This window comes from Ostrea edulis, chromosome 3 (genome assembly GCF_947568905.1).
Source record: "Ostrea edulis chromosome 3, xbOstEdul1.1, whole genome shotgun sequence".
NCBI lineage: Eukaryota > Metazoa > Mollusca > Bivalvia > Ostreida > Ostreidae > Ostrea > Ostrea edulis.
Window position 1 is genome coordinate 62,133,173 of NC_079166.1, and position 22,094 is coordinate 62,155,266.

At 34.9% G+C, this 22,094-nt stretch overlaps 1 protein-coding gene across 1 annotated transcript in view; it reads left to right on the forward strand.

The window, feature by feature from the left end:
* LOC125677447 (deleted in malignant brain tumors 1 protein-like) overlaps positions 1-22,094 on the forward strand; it is a 57,792-nt gene that overhangs the window by 17,595 nt on the left and 18,103 nt on the right. Inside the window, exons 6-8 of the mRNA XM_056158446.1 lie at positions 16,379-16,548; positions 17,341-17,482; positions 18,062-18,237. Coding sequence (XP_056014421.1) covers positions 16,379-16,548; positions 17,341-17,482; positions 18,062-18,237 — 488 coding nt within the window. The remainder of the gene's footprint in view (positions 1-16,378; positions 16,549-17,340; positions 17,483-18,061; positions 18,238-22,094) is intronic.

Genomic DNA, 22,094 nt, shown 5'->3' on the forward strand with positions numbered 1-22,094 from the left:
TTGTTTACCAACTTTGGAATGAGTCTAATTTTTTTATTTTTCAATGAAATCGTTTGCTATTTATATCGTAGGTATAACATGGGACCCTTAACTGTTTGGCATCGTCAAAATTTCAATTCTGCGCGCGCATACACGTGTGCTTCAATTTGATTGGATAATACAAAACCGTTTATATCATTCATGCAAATCAAGGAAATTTCATAATATTTACAGGATAGGTAGACATGTAAAATATCTACAGACCGATGTAATAAAAATTGCAAACGCGCATGCGCACGCACGTGCATTGTCTTTTGAAGGTTCAATTCTTTCAATGACCATAACTTTTTTGTTTTTTGTCAAAATCTTTTCAAACTTGTATTGTATATATATCTTGATATTCTTAATGAAAGTGTATAGTCATAATTACCATCCGGCACGTGCATGCACGTGTGCTAAATTGTGATTGGACGATTTTCAAATCGCCATAACTTTCTTATAAATGATGGAAACAATATGAAATTTATACTGTAAGTATATCTATCAAATGTCTATTGAATGACATCAACATTGATGCTGAGTCATACTCACGTGCCCGTGTATGCACGTGCATAGCTTTTCTTTCATTTTCGGGTACTAAAATGGTCATAACTATTGAATTAAAAACTGAAATGAATTCAAATTTACCCTGAGGATCTATGATATGAATGTCTGTGAAATGGTGTCAACAAATTTTCCATTATCAAAATCGCGTGCGCGTGAATGCGCGTGCATTGTAATTTTTGACGTCTAAATTTGAGTATTGGTCTATAACATTTTGAGATTGCAATGAATAGGTTTGAAAATTAGGTTGCAGGTATGTTTTGGGCCTGTCAATTTATTAATAGTCTCAAAATCACTTCCCTGCACGCGCATGCACGTGAGCTTAATTCTGATTGGACGATTTTGAAATCCCAATAACTTTCTTAAGAGTGAAGCGATCGATACCAAATTCATATAGTAAGTATATTGTTCAAATGTCTATTGAATAGCATTAACAAAATTGTTGTGTGGTACTCCCGCGCACGTGTATGCACGTGCATTGATTTCGGTCTTTGTAGTTTTGAGTTGCCATTAATTTCTCGTTTTTCATTGAACAGTTGTGAAACTTCTCTTGTACTCATATAGTAAGACTTCTGATGTATCGAGATGGTCGAATTATTTATCTGCACGTGCATGCACGTACGTGCACGTGCACAGAACTCTCAGATCTTTATAACTGATTTGAACTAGTATGAAATGGACTGAACGTTATAAGATAGTTATATATTCACATGCTACACAGTTTGCCATGGTCAAAACAACTTGTACTGAAATAAATGTCACCACTTACTAAATGGGGGAATGTTTGGGGAACATCTGTAACGGTCCCCGTTACAATAAGTACTAGTTATTATGTTCCCCAAACAAAGTTTGGGAATATATTGGTTTTACTCTGTTTCTTATTATGTTCCCCAAACGAAGTTTGGGAACATATTGGTTTTACTCTGTTTCTTATTATTATGTTCCCCAAACAAAGTTTGGGAACATATTGGTTTTACTCTGTTTCTTATTATTATTATGTTCCCCAAATAAAGTTTGGGAACATATTGGTTTTACTCGGTTTCTTATTATGTTCCCCAAACGAAGTTTGGGAACATATTGGTTTTACTCTGTTTCTTATTATTATTATGTTCCCCAAACGAAGTTTGGGAACATATTGGTTTTACTCTGTTTCTTATTATTATTATTATTATTCTTTCTTTCGTCTTGGGACTTTTTTGTCCACGAGTGTTCTCAGAAACTACTCAAGGGATCAATATGAAACCTTTTTAGAATGATAGTATAGCATATGTAGATGTGCGGAACGAATGTCATTTTGTCTGAAAATGCATGCATGTGCATGCACGTGCATTGGATTTTTTGTTTACCAACTTTAGAATGAGTCTAACTTTTTTATTTTTCAATGAAATCGTTTGCTATTTATATCGTAGGTATAGCTTGGGACCCTTAACTGTTTGGCATCGTCAAAATTTCAATTCTGCACGCGCATGCACGTGTTCTTCAATTTGATTGGATAATACAAAACCGTTTATAACAATCATGCCAATCAAGGAAATTTAATGATATTTACAGGATAGGTAGACATTTTAAATATCTACAGATCGATGTAATAAAAATTGCAAACGCGCATGCGCACGCACGTGCATTGTCTTTTGAAGGTTCAATTCTTTCAATGACCATAACTTTTTTGTTTTTTGTCAAAATCTTTTCAAACTTGTATTGTATATGTATCTTGATATTCTTAACAAAAGTGTATAGTCATAATTACCATCCGGCACGTGCATGCACGTGTGCTAAATTCTGATTGGACGATTTTCAAATCGCCATAACTTTCTTATAAATGATGGAAACAATATGAAATTTATACTGTAAGTATATCTATCAAATGTCTATTGAATGACATCAACATTGATGCTGAGTCATACTCACGTGCCCGTGTATGCACGTGCATAGCTTTTCTTTCATTTTTCGGGTACTAAAATGGTCATAACTATTGAATTAAAAACTGAAATGAATTCAAATTTACCCTGAGGATCTATGATATGAATGTCTGTGAAATGGTTCAAGAAATTTTCCATTAACAAAATATCGTGCGCGTGAATGCGCGTTCATTGTAATTTTTGATGTCTAAATTTGAGTATTGGTCTATAACATTTTGAGATTGCAATGAATAGGTTTGAAAATTAGGTTGCAGGTATGTTTTGGGCCTGTCAATTTATTAATAGTCTCAAAATCACTTCCCTGCACGCGCATGCACGTGCGCTTAATTCTGATTGGACGATTTTGAAATCCCAATAACTTTCTGATGAGTGAAGCAATCAATACCAAATTCATATAGTAAGTATATTGTTCAAATGTCTATTGAATAGCATCAACAAAATTGCTGTGTGGTACTCACGTGTACGTGTATGCACGTGCATTGATCTCGGTCTTTGTAGTTTTGAGTTGTTGTTAATTTCTCGATTTTCATTGAACTGTTGTGAAACTTCTCTTGTACTCATATGGTAAGACTTCTAATGTATCGAGATGGTCAAATTACTTATCAGCACGTGCATGCACGTACGTGCACGTGCACAAAATTCTCAGATCTTTATAACTGATTTGTACTAGCATGAAATGGACTGAACGTTATAAGATAGTTATATATCCACTTGCTATACAGTTTGCAATGGTCAAAACCACTTGTACTGAAATAAGTGACACCACTTGCTAAATGGGGGAGTGTTTGGGGAACATGTGTAACGGTCCCCGTTACAATAAGTACTAGTTATTATTATTATTATTATTATTCTTTCTTTATTCTTGTCACCCTTTTTTGTCCACGAGTGTTCTCAGAAACTACTGAAGGGATCAAGATGAAACCTTTTTAGGATGATAGAATACTCTATGTAGATGTGCGGAACGAACGTCATTTTGTCTGAAAATGCATGCATGTGCATGCACGTGCATTGGATTTTTTGTTTACAAACTTTGGAATGAGTCTAACTTGTTTTATTTTTCAATGGAATCGTTTGATATCTATATTGCAGGTATAACTTGAGACCCTTAACCGTTTGGCATCGTCAAAATTTCAATTCTGCACGCGCATGCACGTGTGCTTTAATTTGATTGGATAATACAAAACCGTTTATAACTTTCATGTAAATTAAGATTATTTGATGATATTTGCAGGATAGGTAAAGATTATAAATATCTACAAATTTATGTTATAAAAATTGAAAACGCGCATGCGCACGCACGTGTATTAACATTTGAATATTCAATTCTTTCAATGACCATAACTTTTTTGTTTTTTGTCAAAATCTTTTCAAACTTGTATTGTAGATGTATCTTGATATTCTTAACAAACGTAATTAGTCATAATAACTATCCGGCACGTGCATGCACGTGTGCTAAATTCTGATTGGACGATTTTCAAATCGCCATAACTTTCTTATAAATGATGGAAACAATATGAGATTCATACTGTAAGTATATCTATCAAATGTCTATTGAATGACATCAACATTGATGCTGAGTCATACTCACGTGCCCGTGTATGCACGTGCATAGCTTTTCTTTCATTTTTCGGGTACTAAAATGGTCATAACTATTGAATTAAAAACTGAAATGAATTCAAATTTACCCTGAGGATCCATGATATGAATGTCTATGAAATGGTGTCAACAAATTTTCCATTATCAAAATCGCGTGCGCGTGAATGCGCGTGCATTGTAATTTTTGACATCTAAATTTAATTATTGGTCTATAACATTTTGAGATTGCAATGAATAGGTTTGAAAATTAGGTTGCAGGTATGTTTTGGGCCTGTCAATTTATTAATAGTCTCAAAATCACTTCCCTCAACGCGCATGCACGTGCGCTTCATTCTGATTGGACGATTTTGAAATCCCAATAACTTTCTTATGAGTGAAGCGATCGATACCAAATTCATATAGTAAGTATATTGTTCAAATGTCTATTGAATAGAATCAACAAAATTGTTGTGTGGTACTCACGCGCACGTGTATGCACGTGCATTAATCTCGGTCTTTGTAGTTTTGAGTTGTTGTTAATTTCTGGATTTTCATTGAACTGTTGTGAAACTTCTCTTGTACTCATATGGTAAGACTTCTAATGTATCGAGATGGTCAAATTACTTATCAGCACGTGCATGCACGTACGTGCACGTGCACAAAATTCTCAGATCTTTATAACTGATATGTACTAGCATGAAATGGACTGAACGTTATAAGATAGTTATATATTCACATGCTACACACTTTGCAATGGTCAAAACAACTTGTACTGAAATAAATGTCACCACTTACTAAATGGGGGAATGTTTGGGGAACATCTGTAACGGTCCCCGTTACAATAAGTACTAGTTATTATTATTATTATTCTTTCTTTCTTCTTGGGACTTTTTTGTCCACGAGTGTTCTCAGAAACTACTCAAGGGATCAATCTGAAACCTTTTTAGGATGATAGTATAGCATATGTAGATGTGCGGAACGAATGTCATTTTGTCTGAAAATGCATGCATGTGCATGCACGTGCATTGGATTTTTTCTTTACCAACTTTGGAATGAGTCTAACTTTTTTATTTTTTAATGAAATCGTTTCCTATTTATGTCGTAGGTATAACTTGGGACCCTTAACTGTTTGGCATCGTCAAAATTTCAATTCTGCACGCGCATGCACGTGTGCTTCAATTTGATTGGATAATACAAAACCGTTTATATCATCCATGCCAATCAATGAAATTTAATGATATTTACAGGATAGGTAGACATGCCAAATATCTACAGATCGGTGTAATAAAAAGTGCAAACGCGCATGCGCACGCACGTGCATTGTCTTTTGAAGCTTCAATTCTTTCAATAACCCTAACTTTTTTGTTTTTTGTCAAAATCTTTTCAAACTTGTATTGTATATGTATCTTGATATTCTTAACAAAAGTGTATAGTCATAATTACCATCCGGCACGTGCATGCACGTGTGCTAAATTGTGATTGGACGATTTTCAAATCGCCATAACCTTCTTATAAATGATGGAAACAATATGAAATTTATACTGTAAGTATATCTATCAAATATCTATTGAATGACACCAACATTGATGTTGAGTCATACTCACGTGCGCGTGTATGCACGTGCATAGCTTTTCTTTCATTTTTCGGGTACTAAAATGGTCATAACTATTGAATTAAAAACTGAAATGAATTCAAATTTACCCTGAGGATCTATGATATGAATGCCTATGAAATGGTGTCAACAAATTTTCCATAATCAAAATCGAGTGCGCGTGAATGCGCGTGCATTGTAATTGTTGACGTCTAAATTTGAGTATTGGTCTATAACATTTTGAGATTGCAATGAATAGGTTTGAAATTTAGGTTTCAGGTATCTTTGGTACCTTTCAATTCATTATTAGTGTCAAAATCACTTTCCTGCACGCGCATGCACGTGCGCTTAATTCTGATTGGACGATTTTGAAATGCCAATAACTTTCTTATGAGTGAAGCAATCGATACCAAATTCATATAGTAAGTATATTGTTCAAATGTCTATTGAATAGCATCAAGAAAATTGCTGTGTGGTACTCATGCGCACGTGTATGCACGTGCATTGATCTCAGTCTTTGTAGTTTTGAGTTGTTGTTAATTTCTCGTTTTTCATTGAACTGTTGTGAAACTTCCCTTGTACACATATAGTATGACTTCTGATGTATCGAGATGGTCGAATTATTTATATGCACGTACGTGCACGTGCATAAAACTCTCAGATCTTTATAACTGATTTGTACTAGCATGAAATGGACTGAACGTTATAAGATAGTTATATATTCACATGCTACACAGTTTGCAATGGTCAAAACCACTTATACTGAAACAATTGACACTACTTGCTAAATGGGGGAATGTTTGGGGAACATCTGTAACGGTCCCCGTTACAATAAGTACTAGTTATTATTATTATTATTCTTTCTTTCTTCTTGGGACTTTTTTGTCCACGAGTGTTCTCAGAAACTACTCAAGGGATCAATATGAAACCTTTTTAGGATGATAGTATAGCATATGTAGATGTGCGGAACGAATGTCATTTTGCATGAAAATGCATGCATGTGCATGCACGTGCATTGGATTTTTTGTTTACAAACTTTGGAATCAGTCTAACTTTTTTATTTTTCAATGAAATCGTTTGCTATTTATATCGTAGGTATAACATGGGACCCTTAACTGTTTGGCATCGTCAAAATTTCAATTTTGCACGCGCATGCACGTGTGCTTCAATTTGATTGGATAATACAAAACCGTTTATAACATTCATACCAATTAAGGAAATTTAATGATATTTACAGGATAGGTAAACATGTCAAATATCTACAGATCGATGTAAGAAAAATTGCAAACGCGCATGCGCACGCACGTGCATTATCTTTTGAAGGTTCAATTCTTTCAATGACCATAACTTTTTTGTTTTTTGTCAAAATCTTTTCAAACTTGTATTGTATATGTATCTTGATATTCTTAACAAAAGTGTATAGTCATGATTACCATCCGGCACGTACATGCACGTGTGCTAAATTGTGATTGGACGATTTTCAAATGGCCATAACTTTCTTATAAATGATGGAAACAATATGAAATTTATACTGTAAGTATATCTTTCAAATGTCTATTGAATGACATCAACATTGATTCTGGGTCGTACTCACGTACGCGTGTATGCACGTGCATAGCTTTTCTTTCATTTTTTGGGTACTAAAATGGTCATAACTATTGAATTAAAAACTGAAATGAATTCAAATTTACCCTGAGGATCTATGATATGAATGTCTATGAAATGGTGTCAACAAATTTTCCATAATCAAAATTACGTGCGCGTGAATGCGCATGCATTGTAATTTTTGACGTCTAAATTTATGTATTCGTCTATAACATTTTTAGATTGCAATGAATAGGTTTGAAATATAGGTTTCAGGTATCTTTGGTACCTTTCAATTTATTGTTAGGGTCAAAATCACTTTCCTGCATGCGCATGCACGTGTGCTTAATTCTGATTGGACAATTTTGAAATGCCAATAACTTTCTTATGAGTGAAGCAATCGATACCAAATTCATATAGTAAGTATATTGTTCAAATGTCTATTGAATAGCATCAACAAAATTGCTGTGTCGTACTCCCGCGCACGTGTATGCACGTGCATTGATTTCGGTCTTTGTAGTTTTGAGTTGCCGTTAATTTCTCGTTTTTCATTGAACAGTTGTGAAACTTCTCTTGTACTCATATAATAAGACTTCTAATGTATCGAGATGGTCGAATTATTCATATGCACGTGCATGCACGTACGTGCACGTGCACAAAACTCTCAGATCTTTATAACTGATTTGAACTAGTATGAAATGGACTGAACGTTATAAGATAGTTATATATTCACATGCTACACAATTTGCAATGGTCAAAACAACTTGTACTGAAATAAATGTCACCACTTACTAAATGGGGGAATGTTTGGGGAACATATGTAACGGTCCCCGTTACAATAAGTACTAGTTATTATTATTATTTTTTCTTTATTCTTGTCACACTTTTTTGTCCACGAGTGTTCTTAGAAACTACTGAAGGGATCAAGATGAAACCATTTTAGGATGATAGAATACTCTTTGTAGATGTGCGGAACGAACGTCATTTTGTCTGAAAATGCATGCATGTGCATGCACGTGCATTGGATTTTTTGTTTACAAATTTTGGAATGCGTCTAACTTTTTTATTTTTCAATGAAATCGTTTGATATTTATATTGCAGGTATAACTTGAGACCCTTAACTGTTTGGCATCATCAAAATTTCAATTCTGCACGCGCATGCATGTGTACTTCAATTTGATTGGATAATACAAAACCGTTTATAACATTCATACCAATTAAGGAAATTTAATGATATTTACAGGATTGGTAGACATGCCAAATATCTACAGCTCAATGTAATAAAAATTGCAAACGCGCATGCGCACGCACGTGCATTGTCTTTTGAAGGTTCAATTCTTTCAATGACCATAACTTTTTTGTTTTTTGTCAAAATCTTTTCAAACTTGTATTGTATATGTATCTTGATATTCTTAACAAAAGTGTATAGTCATGATTACCATCCGGCACGTGCATGCACGTGTGCTAAATTGTGATTGGACGATTTTCAAATGGCCATAACTTTCTTATAAATGATGGAAACAATATGAAATTTATACTGTAAGTATATCTATCAAATGTCTATTGAATGATATCAACATTGATGCTGAGTCATACTCACGTGACCGTGTATGCACGTGCATATCTTTTCTTTCATTTTTCGGGTACTAAAATGGTCATAACTATTGAATTAAAAACTGAAATGAATTCAAATTTACCCTGAGGATCTATGATATGAATGTCTATGAAATGGTGTCAACAAATTTTCCATTATTAAAATCGCGTGCGCGTGAATGCGCGTGCAATGTAATTTTTGACGTCTAAATTTAAGTATTGCTCTATAACATTTTGAGATTGCAATGAATAGGTTTCAAAATTAGGTTGCAGGTATGTTTTAGGCCTCTCAATTTATTAATAGTCTCAAAATCACTTCCCTGCACGCGCATGCACGTGCGCTTAATTCTGATTGGACGATTTTGAAATCCCAATACCTTTCTTATGAGTGAAGCAATCAATACCAAATTCATATAGTAAGTATATTGTTCAAATGTCTATTGATTAGCATCAACAAAATTGCTGTGTCGTACTCACGCGCACGTGTATGCACGTGCATTGATTTCGGTGTTTGTAGTTTTGAGTTGCCGTTAATTTCTCGTTATTCATTGAACAGTTGTGAATCTTCTCTTGTACTGATATAGTAAGACTTCTAATGTATCGATATGTTGGAATGATTTATCTGCACGTATGTTCACGTGCACAAAACTCTCAAATCTTTATAACTGATTTGAACTAGTATGAAATGGACTGAACGTTATAAGATAGTTATATATTCACATGCTACACAGTTTGCAATGGTCAAAACAACTTGTACTGCAATAAATGTCACCACTTACTAAATGGGGGAATGTTTGGGGAACATGTGTAACGGTCCCCGTTACAATAAGTACTAGTTATTATGTTCCCCAAACAAAGTTTGGGAACATATTGGTTTTACTCGGTTTCTTATTATGTTCCCCAAACGAAGTTTGGGAACATATTGGTTTTACTCTGTTTCTTATTATTATTATTATTTTTCTTTCTTTCTTCTTGGGACTTTTTTGTCCACGAGTGTTCTCAGAAACTACTCAAGGGATCAATCTGAAACCTTTTTAGGATGATAGTATAGCATATGTAGATGTGCGGAACAATGTCATTTTGTCTGAAAATGCATGCATGTGCATGCACGTGCATTAGATTTTTTGTTTACAAACTTTGGAATCAGTCTAACTTTTTTATTTTTCAATGAAATCGTTTACTATTTATATCGTAGGTATATCATGGGACCCTTAACTGTTTGTCATCGTCAAAATTTCAATTCTGCACGCTCATGCACGTGTGCTTCAATTTGATTGGATAATACAAAACCGTTTATAACATTCAAGCCAATCAAAAAAATTTAATGATATTTACAGGATAGGTAGACATTTCAAATATCTACAGATCGATGTAATAAAAATTGCAAACGCGCATGCGCACACACGTACATTGTCTTTTGAAGGTTCAATTCTTTCAATGACCCTAACTTTTTTGTTTTTTGTCAAAATCTTTTCAAACTTGTATTGTATATGTATCTTGATATTCTTAACAAAAGTGTATAGTCATAATTACCATCCGGCACGTGCATGCACGTGTGCTAAATTGTGATTGGACGATTTTCAAATCGCCATAACTTTCTTATAAATGATGGAAACAATATGAAATTTATACTGTGGGTATATCTATCAAATGTCTATTGAATGACATCAACATTGATGCTGAGTCATACTCACGTGCCCGTGTATGCACGTGCATAGCTTTTCTTTCATTTTTCGGGTACTAAAATGGTTATAACTATTGAATTAAAAACTGAAATGAATTCAAATTTACCCTGAGGATCTATGATATGAATGTCTGTGAAATGGTGTCAACAAATTTTCCATTATCAAAATTTCGTGAGCGTGAATGCGCGTGCATTGTAATTTTTGATGTCTAAATTTGAGTATTGGTCTATAACATTTTGAGATTGCAATGAATAGGTTTGAAAATTAGGTTGCAGGTATGTTTTGGGCCTGTCAATTTATTAATAGTCTCAAAATCACTTCCCTGCACGCGCATGCACGTGCGCTTAATTCTGATTGGACGATTTTGAAATCCTAATAACTTTCTTAAGAGTGAAGCGATCGATACCAAATTCATATAGTAAGTATATTGTTCAAATGTCTATTGATTAGCATCAACAAAATTGTTGTGTGGTACTCACGCGCACGTGTATGCACGTGCATTGATTTCGGTCTTTGTAGTTTTGAGTTGCCGTTAATTTCTCGTTTTTCATTGAACAGTTGTGAAACTTCTCTTGTACTCACATAGTAAGACTTCTAATGTATCGAGATGGTCGAATTATGTATATGCACGTGCATGCACGTACGTGCACGTGCACAAAAGTCTCAGATGTTTATAACTGATTTGTATTAGCATGAAATGGACTGAACGTTATAAAATAGTTATATATTCACATGTTTCACGGTTTGCAATGGTCAAAACCACTTGTACTGAAATAAATGACACCACTTGCTAAATGGGGGAATGTTTGGGGAACATGTGTAACGGTCCCCGTTACAATAAGTACTAGTTATTATTATTATTTTTCTTTCTTTCTTCTTGGGACTTTTTTGTCCACGAGTGTTCTCAGAAACTACTCAAGAGATCAATATGAAACCTTTTTAGGATGATAGTATAGCATATGTAGATGTGCGGAACGAATGTCATTTTGTCTGAAAATGCATGCATGTGCATGCACGTGCATTGGATTTTTTGTTTACAGACTTTGGAATCAGTCTAACTTTTTTATTTTTCAATGAAATCGTTTCCTATTTATATGGTAGGTATAACATGGGACCCTTAACTGTTTGTCATCGTCAAAATTTCAATTCTGCACGCGCATGCACGTGTGCTTCAATTTGATTGGATAATACAAAACCGTTTATAACATTCATGCCAATTGAGGAAATTTAATGATATTTACAGGATAGGTAGACATGCCAAATATCTACAGATCAATGTAATAAAAATTGCAAACGCGCATGCGCACGCACGTGTATTGTCTTTTGAAGGTTCAATTCTTTCAATGACCATAACTTTTTTGTTTTTTGTCAAAATCTTTTCAAACTTGTATTGTATATGTATCTTGATATTCTTAACAAAAGTGTATAGTCATAATTACCATCCAGCACGTGCATGCACGTGTGCTAAATTCTGATTGGACGATTTTCAAATCGCCATAACTTTCTTGTAAATAATTGAAACAATATGAAATTTATACTGTAAGTATATCTATCAAATGCCTATTGAATGACATCAACATTGATGCTCAGTCATACTCACGTGCGCGTGTATGCACGTGCATAGCTTTTCTTTCATTTTTCGGGTACTAAAATGGCTATAACTATTGAATTAAAAACTGAAATGAATTCAAATTTACCCTGAGGATCTATGATAGGAATGTCTATGAAATGGTGTCAACAAATTTTCCATTACCAAAATCACGTGCGCTTGAATGCGCGTGCATTGTAATTTTTGACGTCTAAATTTAAGTATTGTTCTATAACATTTTGAGATTGCAATGAATAGGTTTGAAAAGTAGGTTGCAGGTATGTTTTGGGCCTGTCAATTTTTTATTAGTTTCAAAATCACTTCCCTGCACGCGCATGCACGTGCGCTTAATTCTGATTGGACGATTTTGAAATGCCAATAACTTTCTTATGAGTGAAGCAATCGATACCAAATTCATATAGTAAGTATATTGTTCAAATGTCTATTGATTAGCATCAACAAAATTGCTGTGTCGTACTCACGCGCACGTGTATGCACGTGCATTGATTTCGGTCTTTGTAGTTTTGAGTTGCCGTTAATTTCTCGTTATTCATTGAACTGTTGTGAAACTTCTCTTGTACTCATATAGTAAGACTTCTAATGTATCGAGATGGTCGAATTATTTATATGCACGTACGTGCACGTGCACAAAACTCTCATATCTTTATAACTGATTTGAACTAGTATGAAATGGACTGAACGTTATAATATACTTATATATTCACATACTACACAGTTTACAATGGTCAAAACAACTTGTACTGAAATAAATGTCACCACTTACTAAATGGGGGAATGTTTGGGGAACATCTGTAACGGTCCCCGTTACAATAAGTACTAGTTATTATTATTATTATTCTTTCTTTCTTCTTGGGACTTTTTTGTCCACGAGTGTTCTCAGAAACTACTCAAGGGATCAATATGAAACCTTTTTAGGATGATAGTATAGCATATGTAGATGTGCGGAACGAATGTCATTTTGTCTGAAAATGCATGCATGTGCATGCACGTGCATTGGATTTTTTGTTTACAAACTTTAGAATGAGTCTAACTTTTTTATTTTTCAATGAAATCGTTTGCTATTTATATCGTAGGTATAACATGGGACCCTTAACTGTTTGGCATCGTCAAAATTTCAATTCTGCACGCGCATGCACGTGTGCTTCAATTTAATTGGATAATACAAAACCGTTTATAACATTCATGCCAATCAAGGAAATTTAATGAGATTTACAGGATAGGTAGACATGTCAAATATCTACAGATCGATGTAATAAAAATTGCAAACGCGCATGCGCACGCACGTGCATTGTCTTTTGAAGGTTCAATTCTTTCAATGACCCTAACTTTTTTGGTTTTTGTCAAAATCTTTTCAAACTTGTATTGTATATGTATCTTGATATTTTTAACAAAAGTGTATAGTCATAATTACCATCCGGCACGTGCATGCACGTGTGCTAAATTGTGATTGGACGATTTTCAAATCGCCATAACTTTCTTATAAATGATGGAAACAATATGAAATTTATACTGTGGGTATATCTATCAAATGTCTATTGAATGACATCAACATTGATGCTGAGTCATACTCACGTGCCCGTGTATGCACGTGCATAGCTTTTCTTTCATTTTTCGGGTACTAAAATGGTTATAACTATTGAATTAAAAACTGAAATGAATTCAAATTTACCCTGAGGATCTATGATATGAATGTCTGTGAAATGGTGTCAACAAATTTTCCATTATCAAAATTTCGTGAGCGTGAATGCGCGTGCATTGTAATTTTTGATGTCTAAATTTGAGTATTGGTCTATAACATTTTGAGATTGCAATGAATAGGTTTGAAAATTAGGTTGCAGGTATGTTTTGGGCCTGTCAATTTATTAATAGTCTCAAAATCACTTCCCTGCACGCGCATGCACGTGCGCTTAATTCTGATTGGACGATTTTGAAATCCTAATAACTTTCTTAAGAGTGAAGCGATCGATACCAAATTCATATAGTAAGTATATTGTTCAAATGTCTATTGATTAGCATCAACAAAATTGTTGTGTGGTACTCACGCGCACGTGTATGCACGTGCATTGATTTCGGTCTTTGTAGTTTTGAGTTGCCGTTAATTTCTCGTTTTTCATTGAACAGTTGTGAAACTTCTCTTGTACTCACATAGTAAGACTTCTAATGTATCGAGATGGTCGAATTATGTATATGCACGTGCATGCACGTACGTGCACGTGCACAAAAGTCTCAGATGTTTATAACTGATTTGTATTAGCATGAAATGGACTGAACGTTATAAAATAGTTATATATTCACATGTTTCACGGTTTGCAATGGTCAAAACCACTTGTACTGAAATAAATGACACCACTTGCTAAATGGGGGAATGTTTGGGGAACATGTGTAACGGTCCCCGTTACAATAAGTACTAGTTATTATTATTATTATTATTCTTTCTTTATTCTTGTCACCCTTTTTTGTCCACGAGTGTTCTCAGAAACTACTGAAGGGATCAAGACGAAACCTTTTTAGGATGATAGAATACTCTTTGTAGATGTGCGGAACGAACGTCATTTTGTCTGAAAATGCATGCATGTGCATGCACGTGCATTGGATTTTTTGTTTACAAACTTTGGAATGCGTCTAACTTTTTTATTTTTCAATGAAATCGTTTGATATTTATATTGCGGGTATAACTTGAGACCCTTAACCGTTTCTCATCGTCAAAATTTCAATTCTGCACGCGCATGCACGTGTGCTTTAATTTGATTGGATAATACAAAACGATTAATAACTTTGATGTAAATTAAGACAATTTGATGATATTTAGAGGATAGGTAAAGATTATAAATATCTACAAATCTATGTTAGAAAAATTGAAAACGCGCATGCGCACGCACGCGCATTGACATTTGAACGTTCAATTCTTTCAATGACCATAACTTTTTTTTTTTGTCAAAATCTTTTCAAACTTGTATTGTATATGTATCTTGATATTCTTAAGAAAAGTGTATAGTCATAATTACCATCCGGCACGTGCATGCACGTGTGCTAAATTCTGATTGGACGATTTTCAAATCGCCAGAACTTTCTTATAAATGATGGAAACAATATGAAATTTATACTGTAAGTATATCTATCAAATGTCTATTGAATGGCATCAACATTGATGCTGAGTCATACTCACGTGCCCGTGTATGCACGTGCATAGCTTTTCTTTCATTTTTCGGGTACTAAAATGGTCATAACTATTGAATTAAAAACTGAAATGAATTCAAATTTACCCTGAGGATCTATGATATGAATGTCTATGAAATGGTGTCAACAAATTTTCCATTATCAAAATCGCGTGCGCGTGAATGCGCGTCCATTGTAATTTTTGACGTCTAAATTTAAGTATTGGTCTATAACATTTTGAGATTGCAATGAATAGGTTTGAAAATTAGGTTGCAGGTATGTTTTGGGCCTCTCAATTTATTAATAGTCTCGAAATCACTTCCCTGCACGCGCATGCACGTGCGCTTAATTCTGATTGGACGATTTTGAAATCCCAATAACTTTCTTAAGAGTGAAGCGATCGATACCAAATTCATATGGTAAGTATATTGTTCAAATGTCTATTGAATAGCATCAACAAAATTGTTGTGTGGTACTCATGTGCACGTGTATGCACGTGCATTGATTTCGGTCTTTATAGTTTTGAGTTGCCGTTAATTTCTCGTTTTTCATTGAACAGTTGTGAAACTTCTCTTGTACTCATATAGTCAAACTTCTAATGTATCGAGATGGTCGAATTATTTATATGCACGTGCATGCACGTACGTGCACAAAACTCTCAAATCTTTATAACTGATTTGAACTAGTATGAAATGGACTGAACGTTATAAGATAGTTTTATATTCACATGCTACACAGTTTGCAATGGTCAAAACAACTTGTACTGAAATAAATGTCACCACTTACTAAATGGGGGAATGTTTGGGGAACATCTGTAACGGTCCCCGTTACAATAAGTACTAGTTATGTTTGGGGTTACTTTAATGTTACTTTTCCAAAGAGGGGATGGTTAGAATCATATTCTATAATGGAATAGAAGGCCCTGGAGTCTTAACGGGCATTCAAAGAACCTAGAACATACAACAAGGAACTTGAATTTAAAAAGTTGCATTTAGTGATATTTGTTTCCTCTGTGTCTATGATCGCTTCTGCTGTCGCTTTGCTGATAATACGGAATGGAACAGAAATTTTAAACATTTTGCAGATATGGAGTGGCCGTTTCAAACGGATTATTTGGAGAGGGTTCTGGACCAATTGTTTTAGACGACGTACATTGTAGAGGTGATGAAAATAGCGTGGTTGATTGCTCGTATTCATCAGTACATAACTGCAATCACGGAGAGGACGCTGGAGCCATTTGTAGACTTCCAAATAGTAAGAGAATTTAACTGTCCCTAGCACGTACTTTATTTACAGACAAGTTGAAATATGTGCAATTAAAGTTAACAGAGTTCAGTATAAGCGGTGCTTAACTTAGAATCTGTGTTATTTAGAAATGATTTTATAAAGGCATACACTCACATAAATGTCGTAACGTATTTAAGATATTTTATTGAATTAATGCCCAATATAAGTAATTTTGCTAAAACATATTTAACAATTCCCATCAACCTTAGGAGAAAGAACAGATTGAATAATTATTTTACATGAAGTAGTCACAAAATTGAGCTGAAATCGTAATTATCTTTAGCAATTTTGTTTGATATTACATTTCAGAATATTCCTGATTACAATATATTAAATCAAATTGATCAATTCCAATTGTTAATTCTTCACACAATAATATCAACTGATTCATGTAGTATTCTATGAAAAACTAGCCATAGACAACGGAAGAAAAGAACTGTATATATCTTCTTTTGTAAATGCCAAACTGCTTTAGTCCAAAACAAAATGACATTCGGAAACGAGCAATATGTAATTGTCGTGATGACCTGTTCCTTCCTCAGGACAAACGGAAAGGTTTACATTAAGAATGTTACTTCGATGAGCGTAGTGGCCCATGAACCTCTGTTGTGTTGTAGAATATCGTGACACAATGACATAGCAGGGTGAAGTGTTTACTGAAGAAATGGCGAAATAACAATCCGTCAGACGATTTATTCAGTTAGGTCAGAGGCGACATAACTTATACAGTATCACCTAAATTGTCACATCTTGTTCTAGGCCACATCAGACTGTCCAACGGATCGTCTGCAGCAGATGGTCGAATTGAGGTGTTAATCAACGGAACATGGGGGGCCGTCTGTTATCCTAATAGGGATTACAGTGTCGTTAACGTGGTGTGCCGACAGCTCGGATATCAGGGGTAATCATCCTTATTTTATTCATATGGGGCTCACGGCGGGTGTGACCGGTCAACAGAGGATGCTTACTCCTCCTAGGCACCTGATCCCACCTCTGGTGTGTCCAGGGGTCCGTGTTTGCCCAACTATCTATTTTGTATTGCTTGTAGGAGTTATGAGATTGATCACTGTTCGTTATCTTCACCTTGCATTCACTGCGTTTTGTCTCTTTGTTTTTATCTGGAAATATTCTGAAAACAATGATCTCATAAGTCGTCTTTAAGGAGGTACATGAATACTACATCCTCATAATGGCTGACTTTCTTCCTTAAAATAATAATTAATGAAAATTTAAACATATCAGCCAAGCTGAGTAGCTCCGTCGGTTAACGAGTCAGCTGCTGATAATGGACAGTTTTCGACTTATTACTTACTTTCAAGACCTGTGTCATCACAAAACATGTTCAACCAAATTAAAAACTTTTTTGTGTTTATCTTTATTGATTTAAGTGTAAGCGGTAATTTTTCAGCTGCAAGGCTGTAGTATTTCTGTTCGAAAGGTTATTTTACACCATTAATACTACAACTATTTTATTTTAAAGCGGTATTCCAACGCCATCGGATGTGTTTGGAGGAATCAATGGACAGACATGGTTACACAGAATCCGATGTACGGGACAAGAAGCTTCTTTACTAGATTGTCCACTATCAGTAACTGGGTCCTCAAATTGCTATTTTAATGAACAAGCTGGGGCAATTTGCTACGAAGAAACAAAAGGTAGGTTCGATTTGCGATGACAATGCCACGCCAAACTTTAAACATACGTTGTGACTTTTTCATCGCCAAGCGTCCTGCAAATTCCCTGACCTTAAAATTCTGGAGGTCCAGTGACATGGTAAGTGATACCACAATAACGAGCACTTCACTCCTATCACAGGCAAATGTGCCTCACGTGAATTTCTGAAATAAGCGGTTGCATTAAGAACTTTAAATCACATAAATGTAATAGGCCTAATGGCTTGAATTTACACTGAACATTTATGATTACAATACTCTATCTCATCTTACCTATGGAGTTCCTATGTACTTTCATATACGTCAGACGCGTCAGACGACTTACTTGAGTGTGACGTCACAGTCTTGTAAATATTACCGGAATCTGACTGTAGTGTACAGCTTTATATATTTTTAAAAAGTTATCTAAATATACAAGAACAGTAATGTTGAGCATTATTGATGTTTTTCGCTTTCTTCCGAATGCTAGAAATCTGTGTTTTCCTTTCGATTGATGATCTACAAATTCGGGATTGTGAATACGGCTGATAGAAAATTTTCATTTCTAGGCTTACATGCATGTAGAAATTTCTACATCAGCAATTTCCAGTAGGTCTAACTTTATGCATACACAAGCTTCCAAGGTATCACACCGGTAATTATTCTCGATGTATATAGGGGGGGGGGGGTCCTAGTCTACCGACAGCGGAAAACAATACCATGGCATTTTTTCCCACTTGCACAATACTACCCTCAAATCACATGTACATGTATGTAAACAGCCCAAGTGCACCCCGACAAGTAGCCTGTCACCAACATCATAATGCAGCGATATAAAAAATGTAACTAATCTTCAGCAGTTTTACAAAACTGACCAAAACAACGATCTTTTGGAATACATGGTTTTGAATATCTACCAGTTTGAATTTCTAAAGGGTGGGCAAATATTCTTACTACTCTCACATGGAAATTTCAAATGGTCTTATTAGTTTTAATTCATAGTTCTTTCTGATTTTACTGTAAAATAGTAATTTTCCACGTTTAGAAAATTTCGTGTTTTTGAAGTTGCATGTTTTAACTCTATCAATATAGGGATTCTTCAAGTAGTTGGAAAATGTGCTTTCATTCATATCTATGATGCTGGGAAATTTAGTTTATTTTTTAATTCTTAAGAGAAAAAATAATGGGAAATGAGAGAAATCAGTTGAGGAAAGTACATGTAATCATACTGCGTACAGAACTACAATGCAAGTTAATAATTTCGCAAATAAACAAGGAGAGGGAGGCGTGAGCAGGATCTACTTTATTGGTCGTTTGCCAACATTTTATAAATGTACTATAACTTAAATTGCCTAATCTCCATATCGTTTTATATTTTACCTTAATTTTATTGTTTTTTCGCTTGAACATATATTAAGAAGTGTGAATATTTCACTTTAATCGCTTTTCTTGTGAAATTTTTAACGTGAATAGCTTTTCACGTGAAATCCGTGTGAAATTGTTCGTGTTAATTTCACATGAAGAACTTTCACGTGAAATTCATGTGAATCTTTTCACGTGAAATTCACGTGAATCACCGTTCACATTATTTCCTTGCGGAAATCAAAATCATATTAAAATTTTCGCAAGGAACTAATGTGAAAAGTGATATAATGCTTTTCACGTGAAATTCATGTGAAAAATTTCACATGAATTGCTGTTCACGTGAAATTCATGTGGACATATTAACGTGAATTTCACGTGAATCACTTTTCACGTGAAATTCACGTGAGGCACGTTTGCCTGTGTATCGCTTTGAAGGCCACGCATAGGTCAAAATTTTGGCACATTTCCTTCATCATTAGATGATTGATTACTTTTATATTGTTTAACGTCCCTCTCGAGAATTTTTCACTCATATGGATACGTCACCATTGCCGGTGAAGAGCTGCAAAATTTTGGCCTATACTCGGCGCTTTCGGCTTTTGAGCAGGGAGGGATCATAGGCGCCTGGGTCAAGGATATTACACTAAAACGTATATGCAAACAATGGAGGAAATTCGAACCACAAATAAATATTTCTCTCTGATCTATGGTGTCTCTTTATAGATTTTTTCATGTTACAGGAAGCTTAAATACACGTGTCATGATCACAGAACACTAATTTATCCACGTTTTAAAAAATGTCGTATCCCACTGATTCATAATATCAGGGACCTATGTTAGTATATAGGTCCCTAATAATATAATATGTTGTACGGTGTGACCGTTGAGACGAGCGAAGCTCATAACATCTTGCAACACAACTTTTATCCGTCTCTTCATTTAACGCGGGAAATATAACGCTCTTGATGTAAACAGTCATAAATTGTGACGTCATATTAACTGCAATGTTTTTTCTTCTTCTTTCGAACCAAGCAAAAACAAAATGTTTGAAACTATGAGAAAGCTTGTCTGGAATTTAAAAACGTTTATGGTACTTTCTAAACAATCTAATTATTTTAATTACGGGTTTGTCAATGAAGTATACCGCAGTGACGGCGACATTTTTTCGGAAGCATTATGGTTGATACTCATCTTTTTTCAACCGATGAAGAGCAAATCACGTGACTCATATGTGTAATCATTGGAGCGAGCTCGTCGCGTCGCTTCACGACGCGAGCTTCGCTCGCTATTATGAATCAGTGGGATATGGGAGAGATCTTTATCGTACCACACCTTCTGTGACACGGGGCCTCGGTTTTTGCGGTCTCATCCGAAGGACCATCGCATTTAGCCGCATCTTACGACAATCAAGGGGTACTGAGGACCTATTCTAATCCGGATCCTAACAGTATATTAGAGTTAAAAATTCTCCAATGAGCGTAAAACAACCAACATGCCATAATGGACGTTTCTAATCACACTGGATGTTTCTAATCACACTGGACGTTTCTAATCACACATAGTATGGAAATGACTTTAATCTGATATTTTGGTTTGTTGTTATATATCCCCCCAGAAGCTATCGACATTTTAACAACGTAAAAGGTGTTTTTTTTTTTTTTTTTTTTACCGAGGCAGCTGCCTCGGTTGCCTCAATGGAAGCTACGCCACTGATGAAACAAGTCAGACAGATTTGACCCAATGATATGTTGTATTGGCAAACTACATTGTTATAACCACCATAGAATTTGCGAAATGCTGACTTTAAACGAGACTGTTGAAACCTCTGCACCATCAGCTTGTTTGTCAATAGCCTGCCTCGATTTTATAAACTGACCATACGCAGAATCAGTTGAGAGATATAAACACCACATGCAGGTGATAATGGAATATTACTACATAGATATGGGAAGTTGACGATGGAGAAGCTGAAATCATCCCGTTTGTCATAAAGTTGAGTTGTTAGTTTGCCATTAATATATATTTCCAATAAAATATCTAAGTATGAAACAGAAGTGGACGACTTTGTGGTGTCTTTTATTTCGAGTTCACAGGGATATATCGAATCGACATATAAGTGAAAATTGTTATTAACAGTGCGACATTTAACACTTGTAACTATTGTAGTTTTTAAGATACTTCACCTGAAATCAAAAAATCCCATGGGATTTTCACTCCCACCAAAAGTTCCATGGGAGAAAAAATATAATTTCTCCCATAGGATTTTAACTCCCATATTTAATCTTAAGATGGGATACAATGTACCATAGGAGGAAATGTGTCATAGTGAACATGAAATGGCAGTAAATATCCTATTTGAGCATGGATGGGAAGAAATATCCGAAATAAAACACAGGATGGGGATTTTTATCCCATGAATATAACAATAAAACAGAAAAATGTATCTTAAAGAGTGTTGTTTGTCATGATTCTTAAAAATGTACTTACAAGGCAAG